The sequence below is a fragment of the Danio rerio genome, chromosome 8 (assembly GCF_052040795.2).
Source record: "Danio rerio strain M-AB ecotype USA chromosome 8, GRCz13ab, whole genome shotgun sequence".
Classification (NCBI taxonomy): Eukaryota; Metazoa; Chordata; class Actinopteri; order Cypriniformes; family Danionidae; genus Danio; species Danio rerio.
The window spans coordinates 24,443,709-24,461,780 of NC_141028.1; the positions used below are offsets into that span (position 1 = coordinate 24,443,709).

The following is an 18,072-nucleotide window of genomic DNA, read 5'->3' on the forward strand; positions in this document are numbered from 1 at the left end:
AACAGTCCAGTGGACCCTAGCAACAGCCTAGAAACAACTCAGAACACCCTAGCAACTACCTAGGAATGCCTTAGCTACACCTTAGCAACCGCCTAGCAACCACTTATCAACCGCTGTGCTTCCTGCCAACTGCCTTTGAGTCCCCGGCGCAGTCACGTTGGCTTTCTCAAGCCAACATCAAAGTTCGTCAACGAACTTTAGGTTCTAGTTTTAATTTTCATGTACTATCCCTTTTAGTTGATGGACTCAGGTTTATGTCAAAGGGAGAACTCAACTGGTTAAAGAGTTGAAGCGTAATTAAAGTAAAGCTTACGCAAATCTGACAGATTAAAGCTCATGACCAGCATATTAATAACAATGGAATACTTTGTATCTGCTGTGAAGTTTTTTTTTCACTTTTTGAGTCACGTTATTCATATCCTGGTTCTACAGACTATGTTGCGAAATCGAAAGTACTCCGACAGCCATAAGGGATTGCATTATGCCTGCTGTTTAAATCGATTTTTGAAACTTTTTTTCAGTTTTTTTTTCAGTCGGTGATTCAAAATTCATTATAAAAGGATCCTGGAAACATATGGAAACACAGAAGCGGAATTGAGGAATCTGGAATTTGACATTGTTTACAACCTTCAGACGGTGAGACAGTTTCTACGTTCTGTCTGTCTGTCGTGACTGTATTTGACTGTAATCAATTCGAATCAAATTTCAAATTTAAATTAATTCAAATTAATCAAATTTAATTCTGAAGCAGCTGTTTTAAGCATTAGCCTAGTGTACAAACTAATAGCCTAATGTAAAGTGTATTAACCTCTACTGCTCTGTCCCTAGAGATATCAGGGCAATTTCAGGGGAGACTAACTGCTCCAACATTCATTTCGAGGTTAACCCCCTCCTAACGTAACTTAGTCCAAGTAACTCAATAAAAAAAGGAAAAATCATATCTCTCTCTCTCTCTCTCTCTCTTTCTCTCTCTCTCTCTCTCTCTCTCTCTCTCTCTCTCTCTCTCTCTCTTTCTCTCTCTTTCTCTCTCTCTCTTGTTTGTCATAATTGAATAATAATATTTCAGTTTTAAGTGCCAACAGTGCCCAACAGTAATTAAGGTGCTCCAGACAATTCTATCTCGTTAAATGAATTTTATAAGGTTGTCCTTTTGCCTTTAGAAAGCATTCCAACCTCAGGGTGGAGCTGGGGATAGGTTGTAACGCAGGTTCTGTAAAAATTTGAATCTCTGCAATCAGAGACTTGAACAAATCAGTTGATTCACCTCACAAATCCTCACAGTCCTTATTCTACATAAAAAAATAGAGTCCTTTTGCAGACAAAGCTGAAGTTAGAGAAAAACTCCATTTGAGCTAAGAAGAATAATAACAGTATAATATCTTTTACTTCATTTATTTTTTGTTTAACAATGCCTGATTTGTAGTAAAATTATGTCAATTGTGTGTCTGTGTAGATATGTTTAAAGCATGGTGCTAATGTTATAGCTGATAGCTGTAAGATATACAGCTGATAGCTGTAAGAAAATTCATGGCTACAAGACTTTGGGTAATTTGTACCATCAAAACGCTTGGTTACTTGTAACATCAGTGAAATGTCACTATAACTCCATGCAAATTTAACTGTAGGCCTGTTTATGTTTTAATTTCAGTATGAAAAAAGAAACCTCAAAGTCAAAGTACATCGGGTTCAGTGTTTGACCTGGGGTTTGTTCTTTGTACGTGGATTACTCATTTAGCTCAATTTGCCTATTGATGATTTGACATAATTTATAGTTTCGTTCTTCAAAATTTATCTAAGAATTGTTATTATAAGGTGGCAGGATGGTTCAGAGGTCACTAGTTTAAGTCCCGGCTGGGCCGGTTGACATTTCTGTGTAGAGTTTGCATGTTCTCCTTGTGTATGTGTGGGTTCCCTCTGGGTGCTCTGGTTTCCCCCACAGTACAAAGACATGCAGTATACAGATGCAGAATTCAGGCAGAATTGGGTAAACGAAATTGGTCGTGGGGTATAAGTGTGTGTGTAAATGCGAAAGTATATGGGTGTTTTCCAGTACTGAATTGCAGCCGGAAGGGTATCCACTGCGAAAAACATATGCTGGAATAGTTGGCAGTTCATTACGCTGTAGTAACCCCTGATAAATAAGGGACTAAGCAGAAGGAAAAGGAACTTGTTGTAACAGCATAGTGACAGGTCTGGTAGCGCAAAAGCTCAAACCAGCTGGGGAGCAGGCATATTTCATCAATACAAGATTAGGTTGTGTAATCTCAAACATGGTTTTGCAATGATGCTGTGGTCATGCCAACTTCCTATCCCGTAAACAGAAACACTAGTCGTGCCTCAGAGTTATCTCATTGTTCCACTTCTCTGGAACTGACAGTATGACAAATGAGCGGTGCTGCAGGTCCGAAAGCATTTGCAATTAGTTGGAAAAAATGAGAAACTGCTACTATGATGTGCACAAATGACTAATTGTTTTGAGAAATGCATTACCTGTTGTGTAAATGTAAATAGTGTTGTGAGAAATGCACCAAAGCGACTGAGAAAAACTGTAAAATTGCAAAAGAGGACAATCTTGTTCATAAACAATGGTGTCAGGACTTTTCATCTTGGTGACACTGACACTTTCATTGACACGAATACTTGCTTTTGAGGAAAGAGCTACCCATTTTCAGCAAGTGACATGCTTTTGCAGGTTATCAACTAGGTTTTGCAGTTTGTACTAATTGTTTTAAGAAATGCATTAACTGTTGTGCAAATGTAAATAGTGTTGTGAGAAATTCACCAAGCGACTGAGAAAAAACTGTAAAATTATGATGGTGTGTGCCTGCTGGGCAATAACTAAATGCACTACAGAATATTACGTTTACACACATCCACAAATTACATGTAAATGCATTAGCTTTTTACAGCGTAATACCAGACAGTGGTCTAAAGTAACTAATTACAAATACTCAAATTACTGTAATTAATAACTTTTTCTCAGGAATTGTAATTTACTGAGTAGTTTTAAAAATGTGTACTTTTACTCTCACTTGAGTACATTTTTTGTGTAGTATCTGTACTTTTACTCCACTACTTTCTTTCAACCTACAGTCACTACTTTATTTTTTCTTGTCTATGGGGATTAGAAGAATCAGTTCTTTAATTACCGTCCAATCAAATCACACATAGAAGGTAAATCACCTCAAAATGAACTTCCTCAAGACACGGGCGATTTATAAATGCAGCAAACTGTTTGGAAGCAATAAAAGTATCCAAGAAGATGTCCAAAATTTTTAAATTGACCCAGAGACTGTTTAGATGCATGTCACTGATGAGAAAATGACAGATGTTTACTGTATGGGGACCGAAATGGCCTTAAACACCCAGCAAGCACAAGATATCAACATGATGTCAGATTGAAGTTGTACCCCAATGTCGTGGGGACGTTGCATTTTGTTTGGTATTTACTATGATCTTCTATGTAAAGCTGCTTTGACACAATTTACATTGTAAAAGCGCTATACAAATAAAGGTGAATTAAACTGGAATTAAAAGATAAAAAAATCGGGTTGACGTCAGAACTCAATGTCAGACCAACGTCAATGTCCAACCAAAAACTAACCAAATATCAACGTCTAATGATGTCACAGCTTGAAGTTCTGTGAACGTTACCACTATGATGTCTATCAGATGTTGGATTTTGGTCGCCATACCTGATGAATAAATATCAGTATTTGGCATCAATATGATGTTGGTTTAAGATGTTGGCTCGACGTTGGATTTTGGTCACTTTCTAACACAACCTAAAATCAACCAAATATCAATGTCATTTAACGTTGTTATTAGACATCAAAATAATGTTATCCTTAGACGCTGGCTAGACATTGAGTTTTGGCCACTTGACATCACAACCTAAATCTAACCTAATATTAACTTCCTATGACGTTGTGTTACGTTTACACACATCCACAAATTACATGTAAACACGTCAGCTTTTCACAACATAATACTCACTACTCATGAGTACTTTTAAAAGGGCTACTTTTTACTCCTACTTTGAGTAATATTTACAACAGATACTTAAAAAAAATGAACAATTAAGTTAGCCAGAGATCAGTTATCAAGATTAAAACATCCGCGATCTGCCAAATTGTTTGAGATTGTTTAAGTGAGGTACCAAGAATAGACCCCTATTCTCTGTGGACTGATGTAGCTGTACACACAAATAGTGCTCCAATTGTTGAAACTGATGCAGTTTGCACATTTTATTTGGATTTGTAACATGAAGACACACTAATTACACTGGAATTACACTAAAAACTCATTTTTGAATAAAAACAACTGTTAAATCCATTTTTGTCACAATTCTCATCATAATGTTAGAAATTATAATGTCACATCTCACCCCAGGGTGTTTTGCAACTAACCCTGACTAAGGAGTGATTTGTAACATTTCACTTCTCCTGTTTGAAACATAGTAATTATGCCATTTAATAGCAGATACTTGTAACTACTGTAGTTTGAATCACATTTTGAACACTGGATTACAGGATCTCTAAGACATCGAGAGAAATGTAAAAAAAAAAATGTTACAAAAACTCCCTAGTCTTGGACTATTAGGTTTTTTGCCTGTGTGCAATTTGTAAATCTAATCGTCTTAATTACAATACGATGATATTAGGACATCTGTTTCTGGTCAAATGGTGTCAGGATAAACAAAATACATTATTGCATTCCAGATGTTGTAAAGAAGTATTTATATGCAACTTGTCAAAAGTTTTAAATAATTTGAACATTATTAATTGAAATACATTTTTTTAAAGTTTGTATTGACATCTCTTATGATCACTGGAGCTGCATCAATTTAATAAAAATACAGTAAATATAAATACAATTTTATTTAATTGAAAAATAACTGGAGTAATGTTTGTGTCTGGTACAATCCCAGTTTTACCTCCTTAGTGAACCCTTATTTCTTACTGTTTACACACCAGTCTCTTCAACGTATCATAATAAACACGGGTTACCTGGGTGATAATTTGTTTCTTTTTCCTATAATCTGGAGCATATAATGAATAGTATTCACAAACATCATTACAACAGCATTGCAACCCCAAACTTTTTCTTTCCCTTCCCTTTTTTCCTCTTGCTTTCCGGTGCGCCCCCCTTAAAGGGGAATAACATTCTCAACTAACACATATTAAACCTTGCACCAGACATATTGCAAGTAAAAAGAAAATCTTTTTAAGTATATTTAGTAACATTTTTTACATTTAAGTATTAATCAACAAAATATAATTTAAAATAATGAATATAATATGCTCGATCGTGCAGATTCGCACTCTATAACATCAGAAAGATCCGACCCTTCTTATCTGAACATGCAGCTCAACTCCTTGTTCAAGCTCTTGTTCTCTCCAAACTGGATTACTGCAACTCTCTACTAGCTGGGCTTCCAGCTAACTCTATCAAGCCTCTTCAACTGCTCCAGAACGCAGCAGCACGAGTGGTCTTCAATGAACCTAAACGAGCACATGTCACTCCGCTGCTAGTCCGTTTGCACTGGCTGCCAGTTGCTGCTCGCATCAAATTCAAAGCTCTGATGTTTGCCTACAAAGTGACTTCTGGCGTTGCTCCTTCTTATCTGCTCTCACTTCTGCAGATCTATGTGCCCTCCAGAAACTTGCGTTCTGTGAATGAACGTCGCCTCGTGGTTCCATCCCAAAGAGGGAAGAAATCACTATCGCTCACGCTCACGCTCAATCTGCCCAGTTGGTGGAATGAGCTCCCTAACTGCATCAGAACAGCAGAGTCACTCGCTATTTTCAAGAAACGACTAAAAACTCAACTATTTAGTCTCCACTACACTTCCTAATCTGCAATTGCCTCTCTGAATATCACACTAACTGTACCCAAAAAAAAAAAAACTAATACTACTAATACTTTCCTTCTTAGACTTTACAGACCTGAAACTTGCCTGTAGCACTTATTCATTGTTGCTCTTATAGTTGTGTAAATTGCTTCCTTGTCCTCATTTGTAAGTCGCTTTGGAGAAAAGCGTCTGCTAAATGACTAAATGTAAATGTAAATATATAAGGGTGGTGGCGCAGTAGGTAGTGCTGTCGCCTCACAGCAAGAAGGTTGCTGGTTTGAGGCTGGTTGCTGGCATTTCTGTGTGGAGTTTGCATGTTCTCGCGTGAGTTTTCTCTGAGTGCTCCGGTGTCCCCCACAGTCCAAAGACATGTATAAGTGAATGGGGTAAGCTAAAATTGTCCGTAGTGTACAAGTGTGAATTAGGACATCTGCTGCGTAACACGTGTGCTGAATAGGTTGGCAGTTCATTCCGCTGTGGCGACCCCAGATTAATAAAGAGACTAAGCAGAAAATAAAATAAATGAATTCACCTATACTGTATGTCTTTGGACTGTGGGGAAAACCAGAGTACTTAGAGGAAACTCTCGCAAACACAGGGAGAACATGCAGAAATGGCAAGTGCCCAGCATTCTTTTTGCTGTGAGGGTACTGCGTTAACCACTGAGCCACCACAGTTATTCATTCATTCATTCATTAATTTTCTTTTTGGCATAATTTCTTTATTAATTTGGGGTCGCCACAGTGAAATTAACTGCCAACTTATGCAGCATATGTTTTACACAGTGGATGCCCTTATAGCTGAAATATTCATACACACTTATACACTACTGACAATTTAGTTTTACCTTATTCACCTATAGCGCATGTCTTTGGAGTTTGGACTTGTGGGGGAACTGTAGCACCCAGAGGAAACCCACGCAAACATGGGGAGAACATGCAAACTCCACACAGAAACTCCAACTGACCCAGCTCGAACCAGCGACCTACTTGCTGTGAGGCGATTGTGCTACTCACAATTTTATTATTATGGAAAATAATTATTTAAACTGTAATAATATAATATTGTATCACAGTATGTGCCATGACAACAGATGGAGCTCTCATTTAAATAGTGACTGTGGGCCAGTCTGTCTGTTCTATCTATGGTTACTTCATGTGTGGTTACTCATTTATGCATGGCTAGCAAATGGCGATTGTGAAGTATTGACAGTTCACAAGCTTGTTTCTGTTTTATTATCTCACTCAACACTTGTTCTGCCTCAGAGTTTATCTGATTCTTTCACTTCTTTAGAACTGACACTATGACAAATGAGTGCTGCTGTGGGTCAAAGTTGAAATTGTTTTATCATTTTAGAAGGCATCTAAAAAGCATGTTGCTGCATGACACGAGTGTATAATGGTCACGCACATCTGTCAAGCAATCTAAATATGATACTCACCTTGTGTGCCTGTGTGACTCCCCTCTCTACACACATGACATTGAACAGTTGTTGTCAGCTGCACCTGGTTATGGATGTACACAGTGCTTCATTTTAATCAAAAGAGATTTCCGTTTTGAAACTTACTGAAACCTGGAATATAATACACAAATATTGTTTTTCTGTTGTTTTAGGAGAGGACTGAGCTTAATCTTTGATAGTTTAATACACAGTTCCCTAATTCTAAAGTTTTATTTTTCGTTATTGTGTTTATTTTGTACTTTTGCAACATCACAAGATGTAAATTGTACAACACCTGCAGCTCTTCAGTTCTGTAGCTGATTGTGACAAAACAATTTGCCTGTTCAAATAAAACAGAAAAAGAAAGTACTGGAGATTTGGTGCTTATTCCTGTTTTACCTTACCCCCAGACTTAAACATAAGTAGTATTTTAGCACTGCAAATAAATTACAATCAAAATAAAAAGTAGTCTTCATCTATTTGGTGATAAATGTAAGTTACATAAAGAAAACAAATTCTGTTAGACCTCTGTTTGAAAAACATTACAAAATTACAAAATTGTTCTGTATATTTATTTTGTCAAATATTTCCACAGATTATAGGCTCAGCTATTAAAAAATAAATATGCTCGGATTAGACTTACAAACTATAGTACAGTGAAAAAAAAACTAAGTCTACATCTTTGAAATTGAATATTAGCTCTATGAATATAAACCGAACCCAAAAAGTTATGTTTATTCTTGGTAACTTTCATGTCTCTTATAAACGCTGAACAATATCTTTTACACTTTCTGCAACAGAAATCCAACATAATAGGACCTTTACGATTCATTAAGTGAAGTTTTACAAACTAATTTTGAGAGGAGCACATGCTAGGATTAATTGTGGCTGGCCTCTCATCCGTAATCAGCAATAATCCAATCAGATTGATTCAAGTTTATACAATAAAGAGACCGATTTCACCCTATACCTTATATTCTTTTTGGAAGAACCAACCACCCCCCACCCCCCTCCATCCTATCTCCTCCTTTTACTCCCTTTACCAGGGGGAGCTCTCCAGACCTACCTGATCTCGGACCCCCTTTTATGCTTATTGACCAGGCAGGAGCCCAGGGCTCAATTATCTCCAAACTCAGGGTTGTCTACCAGGACAGCATGCCAAACCTGCTAATAGTGTCAAGCATATCTAAGTGTGAACTGTGATGCATTAAATCAGAGAATTGAGGCATCCTTGTTTGTTGTGACTTTTGTTGTTACTTTTTCCTGACTTCATTGATCTCTGTGTTTGGGATATGCTTTTGGATATTTTTATTATTTTGTGTTTGTCCATTCTGCCTAGTTTTCTATTACTTCATTGCTGCCTATTTAATTATTTTTGACTAGGAGTGGGAATCTCTAGGTACCTCCCGATTCAATTTGATGATGATTCAGAGGGCAGTGATAAAACAATTTTTATATACAAATTTACTTTTTTCTCATTGTCTGACTATTAATGCTATGTATCTGTAATGAGCCAAAATGAGTTTAATTTCAAGATCTTCAATTAATTAAACAAATGAAGGTGATTTGGCATATCAAAAACAAAGTTATAAAGTTATACAAAGCCAAGAGTAAATTAAACATGTGCCTATAGCAGTCTACTTGAAGCAAACTATCAAGCATATTGACAAAATATAAGTTTTCCAGCCAACATGCTCCTGTTGTGTACATAATGAGCAATATAATCCTTAAAACAAAGCAAACAAACAAAGCAAACAATAAAACCTGTTGTACCAAATTCACAAGATTGGGTGGTACCTCAGGATTTATTGTGGATTTTATTCCATCCTTTTATAATCTTTTGGATGTATTTTTATATGATCTTTTGTATGGCACTTTGCCTGTTTTTAAACATGCTGACTAGTGAGTATAAGAAGCTTAGTATTAGTAACTATTTAAATTTTTAATTATATAATTATATTCTTAACTATTCTAATTACTGTATGATTGTTGCTTTGTTTTCTAATGAGTCACTGAATTGCTAATATTTATTTCCGAATGTCTGAAATGTAATACTGTGGTACACATTCCAAACCATTGCAGCATAGGTGTGTAGGTGTTTCATCCCATGACCAAACAGTTTCTATTTGCTTATAACCCATGGTGAAAGTTGAAAAATGTGTTCAAAATCTCCGATATAAGCAGTCCGATACTCTCTAAACTCCATTACAGCTATTCTATCCAACAACATAAGGCACATAATGGCGATGTAGCGCACATCGTGTGAGCCTCAATTCGGTCATGGCATATAGTGGTTCATCCAGTGTGATGCCTAATTCATCACCAGCGCTTCCCACACATAAGACTTTACCTCAGCGGCCCGGTTCTGTGTGCGTGAGAAAAGTCTCCGCCACAGACTCGCGGTCTTTGCTGCTGCAGCAGAACAAAACCTACAAAAAAAAACCTACAATACATTATCTTTTTCCCGGACATGTCCTTTATTTGGGACTTAAAAATTGCATTCAGCCAAGATTTCTAAATCGCCGAACATGTCCCGGATTCTGCTTTCTTTAGCTGCGTTTCTTCAATATTTTATATGCAAACTTTTAATCTCATTCTCTTAGCAGCACCAAGATTAGAGAGGGAGCAGATTTGACCTGTCAGTGGTGCACATGGACAGTAGGAGTGAAATAGTGGTGTTATTATTCTTTATTTTATTTTTTTACTTGAACACTCTATAAGGTACAGTGTCATGTAAAATGCTAAACATTGTTGTTGTTTTAATTTTGTCAAATAAGAATAAGAAATCATTCTGTTGCTGAGGGCCATTACAGTTTAAAAGAAAGAATGGTATTACTTTTGGGGAAAATTTTATTAGAGATATTCCATGTTTAACTCTTCTTTAAAAAGTCCAGAAAGATAAAGTGCTCTGATAAACAGCTTTGCACATCAGTTTGCTGTTATTTACATTGTCTAATTTTCCCATGTGGGCAGTAGGGTGGAATCTGTGCAAATATGCAAATATAATGAATTTTGATAAATAAAATTATTCTTAAAAGTCACATTATTTCAAGTGCTGTGAAGAAAAGGTGTGTTTCAATCTAGCCTCTGCAAGTATTTTTATGTTAAATATAATATGTGCAATATATATTATCATAAAATTAATAATGTTTGAGAACATTGATACAGCCATAATCTTCTTATGATACAAACACAGATGAAATAGCTCTGATCATGTAAATGTTTGTACTAACCATACTGCACATTTTTATTAACTTAACAATAAATTATTTCTGCTGCCCAGTGTGAAGGCTATTTTTCAGCTTAACTGGATCAAAAATGTATCAAAAAGCTGTGTGTGAAATTTTTGTTTATTTAATTAAGATATTTTTCAGGGTCTTATTATTTATTCTTTAATTCTTTTTATATATTCTTATGTAAAAGTTCACATTTATGCAACCAATAGTTAATAAACTGGTTGTTTTTTCCATACTTACTGTTGCTGACTTGTTCTTAGTTTGATCTAGCCGTTCATACATTCGACTCAACAAAATAGGTAAAAGTAAAGTATTCATAATTTGTGCTGATATCGGATTTATATCGGTATCGGAATGATGGCTGCAATATCGGTATCGTATCGGAAGTTAAAATGTTGTATCGGGACATCCCTAGTGAAAGTGGAATGTACTTCTTGTTGATTGTAATTGTAATAAATCAAATATACAATTGCAATTGTCCCTTTACATGTGTTACATGTCTTAGTCACATGTATTTTTATAGATTACTATATTTGATGATAACTATCAAATTCTGACACTGATATCAACATTTTGAGGTGAAAATTAAGTTGACTACCGTCAGCTGCTGTCTGTGATTTAATTTTTTTAACCAATAGGGTGGTTTACAGTTTAGAGGCAAATTTTTATTATTATTATTTTTTAATAAAAACAGGCACAAAGTATATATAGTAGCAAATTGTGATCTGTATACAAACCAGACTAGATGGAAAGCCCTGTAAATTGTTCATGACTCTACTGACTCTCTTTTTTTATAAATTTGAAATGCTTTTTTTGGTAGATGATACAAACCATAGTGACAGCAAATATTTTTTTTAAAAACCTTTTATACCGTCTGCCATTACTATATACCATATTCTGACATTCATTGGTATATTATTTCAATGCTTTATGCATCTAATTGCAGTTTTATTTGTTGTTCTACTGCCCATACGATGTGTTGTTAATCCATGGGGCAGGCAGTTGAGTTTATGTGTTGTATTATGTTAAGTTAATTTGTGATGCCAACAAGGAATTTCCACATGTGTGGACAAAAATCATATCTAATCTAATGTGATACTTATGAAAAATAAAACCTTATCAATAAACCACATGAGCTTCATGTGTTACAGCGAATCACATAAAAATATGGTGAAGCACGGTTAGGTCAAGGTAAAGCATGTTTGTGTCACTTATTTCACATGTGATTTTAGTATGTGACTACATGTGTAAGGGGAAATATAGTTTTACATTTATTTAATGACGCTGTAGGAAAGCCTAAAGTGAGTTTAGCCCCTAAGACAGATGACCGCAAAACTAAATGCAACCCTGGCCTATTTTATTTCATGTTTACAATTCCTGAGGTTAATATTTAATTTCTGGGATTTAAGGTACTTTCCAGAGTCATTTTAGTCAATGTAAAAAGGAAAATATTTTTACACACTAATAATATTGCTGACTGCTTTTCTTGGTATCTGTTAAAGGTTATTGCTGGTTATGTATTTAAAGCCAACTAGTGTACATAACCAGTGAAGCTGTCTTTTTGTTTTCTACAAATCATTCTGGACTTGGAACATTTATGCCATTTGGTTTGGTGAAAATTGAAAAAGACAGTGATGTAGTGATTAGATCTTTTTATGTTTATGTTAGCATAAAACTCACTTACTGTAATTTTGTCATTTCAGATCCTTCCAGAAAGAAAATGCATACTCAACTGTTTCAAGAGGAAACCTGCACAGAGAAATTGAATCGACTGTAACTATCAGGGAATATGCAGCTTTCTGCAAGAAACCACAGCATTTTTGATATATCTAAAAAAGAAGTTCCTCATCTAATGTGTTGAAGAATCATAGAATTTATGAAGTCTGGTGATGAATCATTTGACTGGTCTTTCTAATAGACTAAAAACTGCTTTATAGTTTATTTGAATATGTTTAAGTTTGGACTTTTCTTATTTGTTGCTGCTGTTATCACTTTGAATTTGGAGCAATGTTTCAGTGCATGTGCTCGTGCAGAATATGAGATAAAAGGAGAATGCTGCCCCATGTGTGCACCAGGTACAGTATTCATTGTTAAATATTAGCTTCTGCATGAATCAGTAACAAGAGTTTCACTTAAAAGCAAACACAATTTATTGTAATTAACTTAATAAACTTTACAGCATACCTGTCAACATTGGGATGTGAAAATAAGGGATATGCCCACCATAATAAGAGAATCAATCTCTAATTTTTTTTATTACATTAAATAAGAGGTGTCACTTTGAAAATGCACACATATAATGTTAAGCATTCGACTGCTTTCCTAACTTTTTATGCTCATTTAAGACAAAATTAGTTGTGTTTGGAAATAAACACTAAGATCGACATCTTTATATGTTATTATTATTATTAATTATGTGTATATGTCTGTTTAAACACGCACCCAAAAGTCAGTTTATCTCCGCTTCAAATCGCACAGAATCTGTTTGGGAAACAGCATCTGTTTATCACTTTGGGGCACGTCAGCTGACAGTCATGCACCATTATATGACTGTTTTGAGGATTGTATTGGATGGGCGACGGCACCTGTAATCAAAAGGAAATGGAATCGTGCCCTTTTTAATATTTATAAGTGTTTTCATTCCTAAACAAAGCGAACGCACAGAAGCGGTATGGCTTGCGTATAGGGAGGCTCGGCTGTTGAGAGAAACAATGAAAAAATATGGGAGAAATACGGGAAAATACCTTTACGGCATGATAGCGGGATAGAACAGTAAAATACAAGAGAAACCCGGGAAAAACGGGAGGGTTGACAGGTATGCTTTACAGTGTATTTTAAAAAGTCATAATTTATGCTTTGTAACCTAAGACCAGACAGTATTGGTGTAATGGTATATAGTTCTGTTCGTGGATACAGTCAGTAAAGATATGCAGTCACTGGAGATCAGGCCCGTGCAGAGACTGTCCAAAGGGCATGTGCAGGATCAATTTTTTGAAGAGCGTGGGGGGGGGGGGGGGGTGTTGTTGTTGTCGTTGTCAACAACTAAGGAGTCTTTCAAAAAGTATGTATTTGACTCAGGAGTGGTTCTGCCATGTTGCAGTTGTAATGCCAACTTTTACCATAAATAGAATCTCAACACTTGTTCCACCTCTGAGTTCTTCTGATTTGTCCACTGCTCTAGAACTCACAGGCTGACAAATGAACGCTGCTGGGGTAAAAGCTGAAATAATTTTACTTGTTCAGTGCTGAAAAAGACACAAGTGTTTAAGTCACACACGTCCATCAAACAATGAGAATATACGATACTGTCTCATCCTGTGTGCATGTGAGTCAGTCTGCGAGTAAGTGAGTTCCTTCTCTATGCTCACATAATGTTGAACAGTTGTCTGCTGCACCTGCTGTTATGGATGGACACAGTGCTAGCATTTCCATTAAAAGAGATTTCAGTTTTGAAGCTTACTGAATTGAATACACAATTAGCAGAATTAATACTAAAAAACTAAATTAACAGAAAAAGTAAGCAGTGGAGATTTGTTGCTATACCTGTTTTATCGTACCAACTGTAACCCCAAAACCAAGATACTCTCTGTGCTGTTACACTTTGATACACCCGTTTTGCACTGTCTGGAGCCAGCACCTAAGCTTTTCAGTCATTATAGCACACGTGCTGCTGATGATGTGACAATAAAAGTGATTTGATTTAATAGACAGTAATCAAATGAAAAGCAAGCTCATATGCTTATTCGATTAGAATTGTTACAAACTTATGATGTATGATTAAGTGTTAAAGGGCTTTCTCGTCCCTGTATAAACAGAGTAGGAGTTGGGTTTGCATTGCTGGCATTAAGTCAGACTTGTTTCCAGTGCATGTTGGACTTTGACAGGGCTGCCCTTTATCACCAATTCTGTTCAGAATTTTTATGGACAGAATTTCTAAGCGCAGCCTTGGTATGGAAGCAGTGGCGCAATTCCCGGGGGGGGGGGGACATTTCCCCCTCACTTTTTTTAGATATAGCAGTTTACTTCATGCTATAATTTTCCCTCGAGAGTCGAAAAAGGTTTATTTTCAAATTTAGGCTTTTCTGCACACAATTACTCAACATTGCTGCACATTTCTAAAACTATCACCAACATTCCACAACAGTATCACCGTCACTAAGATTTGGTCCCCCCCCACCTCTCAGACCAGAATTGCACCCTTGGTTGGAGGGGTCGGGTTCGGGGACAACAGGATTTCATCACTGTTATTCGCAGACAATGTTGTTCTGTTGGCTTCTTTGAACATGGACCTTCAGCATGCACTAGTGCAGTTTGCTGCAGAGTGTGACACAGCTGGGATGAGAATCAGCACCTCTAAGTCTGAGGCCATAGTGCTCCACCAGAAAAAAGGTGGTTTGCCATCTCCAGGTTGGAGGAAAGTCCTCTTGATTTATCGGTCAATCTACGTTCCTACTCTCACCTATGGTCATGAGCTTTGGGTTATGACGGAAAGGGCAAGATCTCAGAAACAAAGGGTGGCAGGCGCACTTTTATAGATAGAGATGAGTCGCTGCTCCTCTACATTGAGAGAAGTCATCTGAGGTGGCTCGGGCATCTGTTTTGGATGCCTCCAGGACGCCTACCTAGGAAGGTCTTCCAGGCATGTCCCACCAGGAGAAGGCCTTGGGGAATACCCTGGACTTGCTGGAGAGAATATGTCTCTCGGCTGGCCTGGGAACGCCTCAGGATCCACCTTGAGGAGCTGGAGGAAGTGTCTAGGGAGAGGGAAGTCTAGAGATCGCTCCTAATGCTGCGTGATAAGCGCGAGTGATTTACATGTTAAGTTCGAAAATCTGAACTTCAGCGGACATTCGCGCCGCGTTAACCAATCAGGAGCTTGCTCTTGTTGTGGTGTGATTGTGATGTATCGCCTGTTGTTGGTGTCCCAGGGGAAATCCCCCAGCAGACACCGGTAAGAAGTTCATCAAACTGGGCTGGGCTCAGTCAGAAGCACCGCTGAAAACCTCCATCAGCCAGGTTCAGTTTCTGAAGGAGTCTATGAGCTTAAAGAGCTCGATGCACCTCTAAAAGGATGTAGTGGACTCAGACACGGCCCTAAACAAATCAACGCTGTTTATCATCCTTCCTAAAGCGCATAAACACTGTTATTTTCTTCATAAAATCCATGTTAGCCATATGGCTATGAAGCTAGGGTCACGGTGCAGACAGAAGCCCTGCCCATTACGCAAATCCGCGTCTGTTCTGAAGTTAATTTGACATGCGAATGAAGCGGGGTTTGATGCGTGAATGAAGCGAGTAACCTCAAATGTTCACGTGGCTATTTACGTCTATATTACAAATAGCGCAATTTATCCGCGCCTTCCGCGTCTGGTGTGAACAAAGCATAAGACTGCTGCCCCCACGACCCAGCCCCGGATAAACGCATGAAAAAGACATGACATGACTATCACACTTTTATGACATGTCTTTTCAAAAATGTTTATGTTTGCAGGCAACCACGTTTACTGGCATTGTAGTGTTGATACCAGCACCACTTGTGTTCCATGTCCGGCATTTACATACACTGACGAACCCAATGGTCTAGACACCTGTTTCGCCTGTACTGCTTGTGACACAGGTGAGAATGTTCCTCAAAACAAACACTTAAAGTAATATCTAGTTCATCACATATTTATATGATTCATATAAATCAAATACATATTTATATGATTTGTTTTTCACAGCCAATGGTCTGAGAGTAAAGAAGACCTGCACACGATCTTCAGATACTGTCTGTGAGCCACTAGCAGGATTCTACTGTATTCAGCGAAATAAAGACGGCTGTAAATTTGCACTAGAACACTCTAGATGTCAACCTGGACAATATATCAAACAAGCAGGTGTGTGATGATTACTATGATTGCTTACAATGGTCAATCAGTTAAACATTATATTATGCATATTAATTATTATACTTCATTATTTGATACAGCTGTTGCAGTACGTATTAAAGATAATATGGGAGTAAATTCACATCAGAGGCTGTGCAGTACAACACGAGAAGACTCTAAACACTGCATGTATATCTAATTCACAGTATGAGTATAGTGCAGTATAGTTGCATCGGTAGTATTAGTATAAATATAGTAATATAACAGTCTTTTAATGTTATAGTAAAATGTAGAACAATGTAGTAACAGACACAGTGTAATGGACAGCACAGTCTGATGTACTGTATAGTAATGTAAAGTACAGTGTGCAAGTAATGCAGGTAATAATGCTTTAGTATTGTACACAAATTTTAACATATTTAGTGGAAAGTCATTGAGTTAAAAATTGTAGCAACAGAAAATTTGTGTTGTGAATGCATTCTGAGTGTAAAGATGAAGAGTTGAATTTGAAGAGTTGTGCTTTGTTGTGTTGCTTCTATTTAAAAAAATGCAATATTTTTAATGATGGACTCTCATTAGAAAGTCTAATTTAATATCTTTACAGGAACAGCTTTTACGAATACAGAATGTGGTAACTGCATAGAAGGCTCCTACTCTAATGGATCTTTAACCATCTGTCGACCACATTCAAAGTTAGTAATTTTATAAAAATAGTTCAGTGAATTACAGGTTAAATGATGTGTTCCGAAAAGTCTGGAGATTATATAACCTTGTCCACATTTACAGTTGTGAGAAGGAGGGACGTAAAGAAAAAACACCAGGAACAGTGTCATCTGATGTTGAATGTGAGGATTCTGCTCCAGCTGCTGTCATTGTTGGAACTGTAGTTGGTGTTCTGCTGATTGCTGGATTGTTGACTGTTGGAATCATAATATATTTTATATTAAAACATAAAAAAACACAGAACTTGGAACAGAACTCAGAACACAGAAGAGGTAATACTTTAATACTTTTAGAAAGTCTAATCTTTTTAAGACGTTGCAGAGATGTTAATTTGTCTTTATGTTCTAGATAATTACCAAGTGCCACTACAGGAGAGTGCCTCTAATCCAGTAAGTAAAAAAAAACCTGAGCTTTTCAGGAAACGAAACAAAACAACTTTAATTTTATCGGGTCACATGATGTAGAATCAGCTCAGACTGAGTTTGATAAAGATTGCATTTTAAGTTGGCTTGATCCTGCCAACATACTGAGATCTTATTCAAAGTTAAAATTTGGCTCATAAAAAACTGAATGTTTTTCCACTTACTTAAATTTATAATTTCTTTTTTTAAACCATCACTTCTGCATATTAGAAGTTATTAATATTACTTAAAGATTACTCCCAAGATAATAAATAGCCAAGAGATTTAGGAAAATCTATTTAAAATGTTTTAATATATTTCTAATAAATATGTAATGTGTTGTAGTTTAATGTAATTGTCTTTGTTTTTACAGACACCAGACTCGGTGACTCCGTTCATGACTTCATCATCTTTATTTCTATAAACAACAGGATCCACTTTGTAATATTCTATTAAAAATACACAGAACATACATTAAAGTGTTTTTTTTTTTAAACTAAGAGGTGTAAAAATATATTTTGTTAAACAAAGATCTCTTACAAAGTCA

The 18,072-nt window shown here is 36.5% G+C and overlaps 1 protein-coding gene across 1 annotated transcript; it reads left to right on the plus strand.

Moving 5' to 3' along the window:
- Positions 1-412: 412 nt before the first annotated feature.
- On the plus strand, positions 413-18,072 carry zgc:153759 (the record flags this gene model as incomplete). Its single annotated transcript, NM_001123303.1, is given in 9 exon segments — positions 413-636; positions 12,235-12,606; positions 16,023-16,148; positions 16,255-16,410; positions 17,006-17,093; positions 17,188-17,396; positions 17,473-17,513; positions 17,899-17,956; positions 17,992-18,072. Coding segments are annotated over 7 exon segments (798 nt in total). The 3' UTR covers positions 17,950-17,956; positions 17,992-18,072.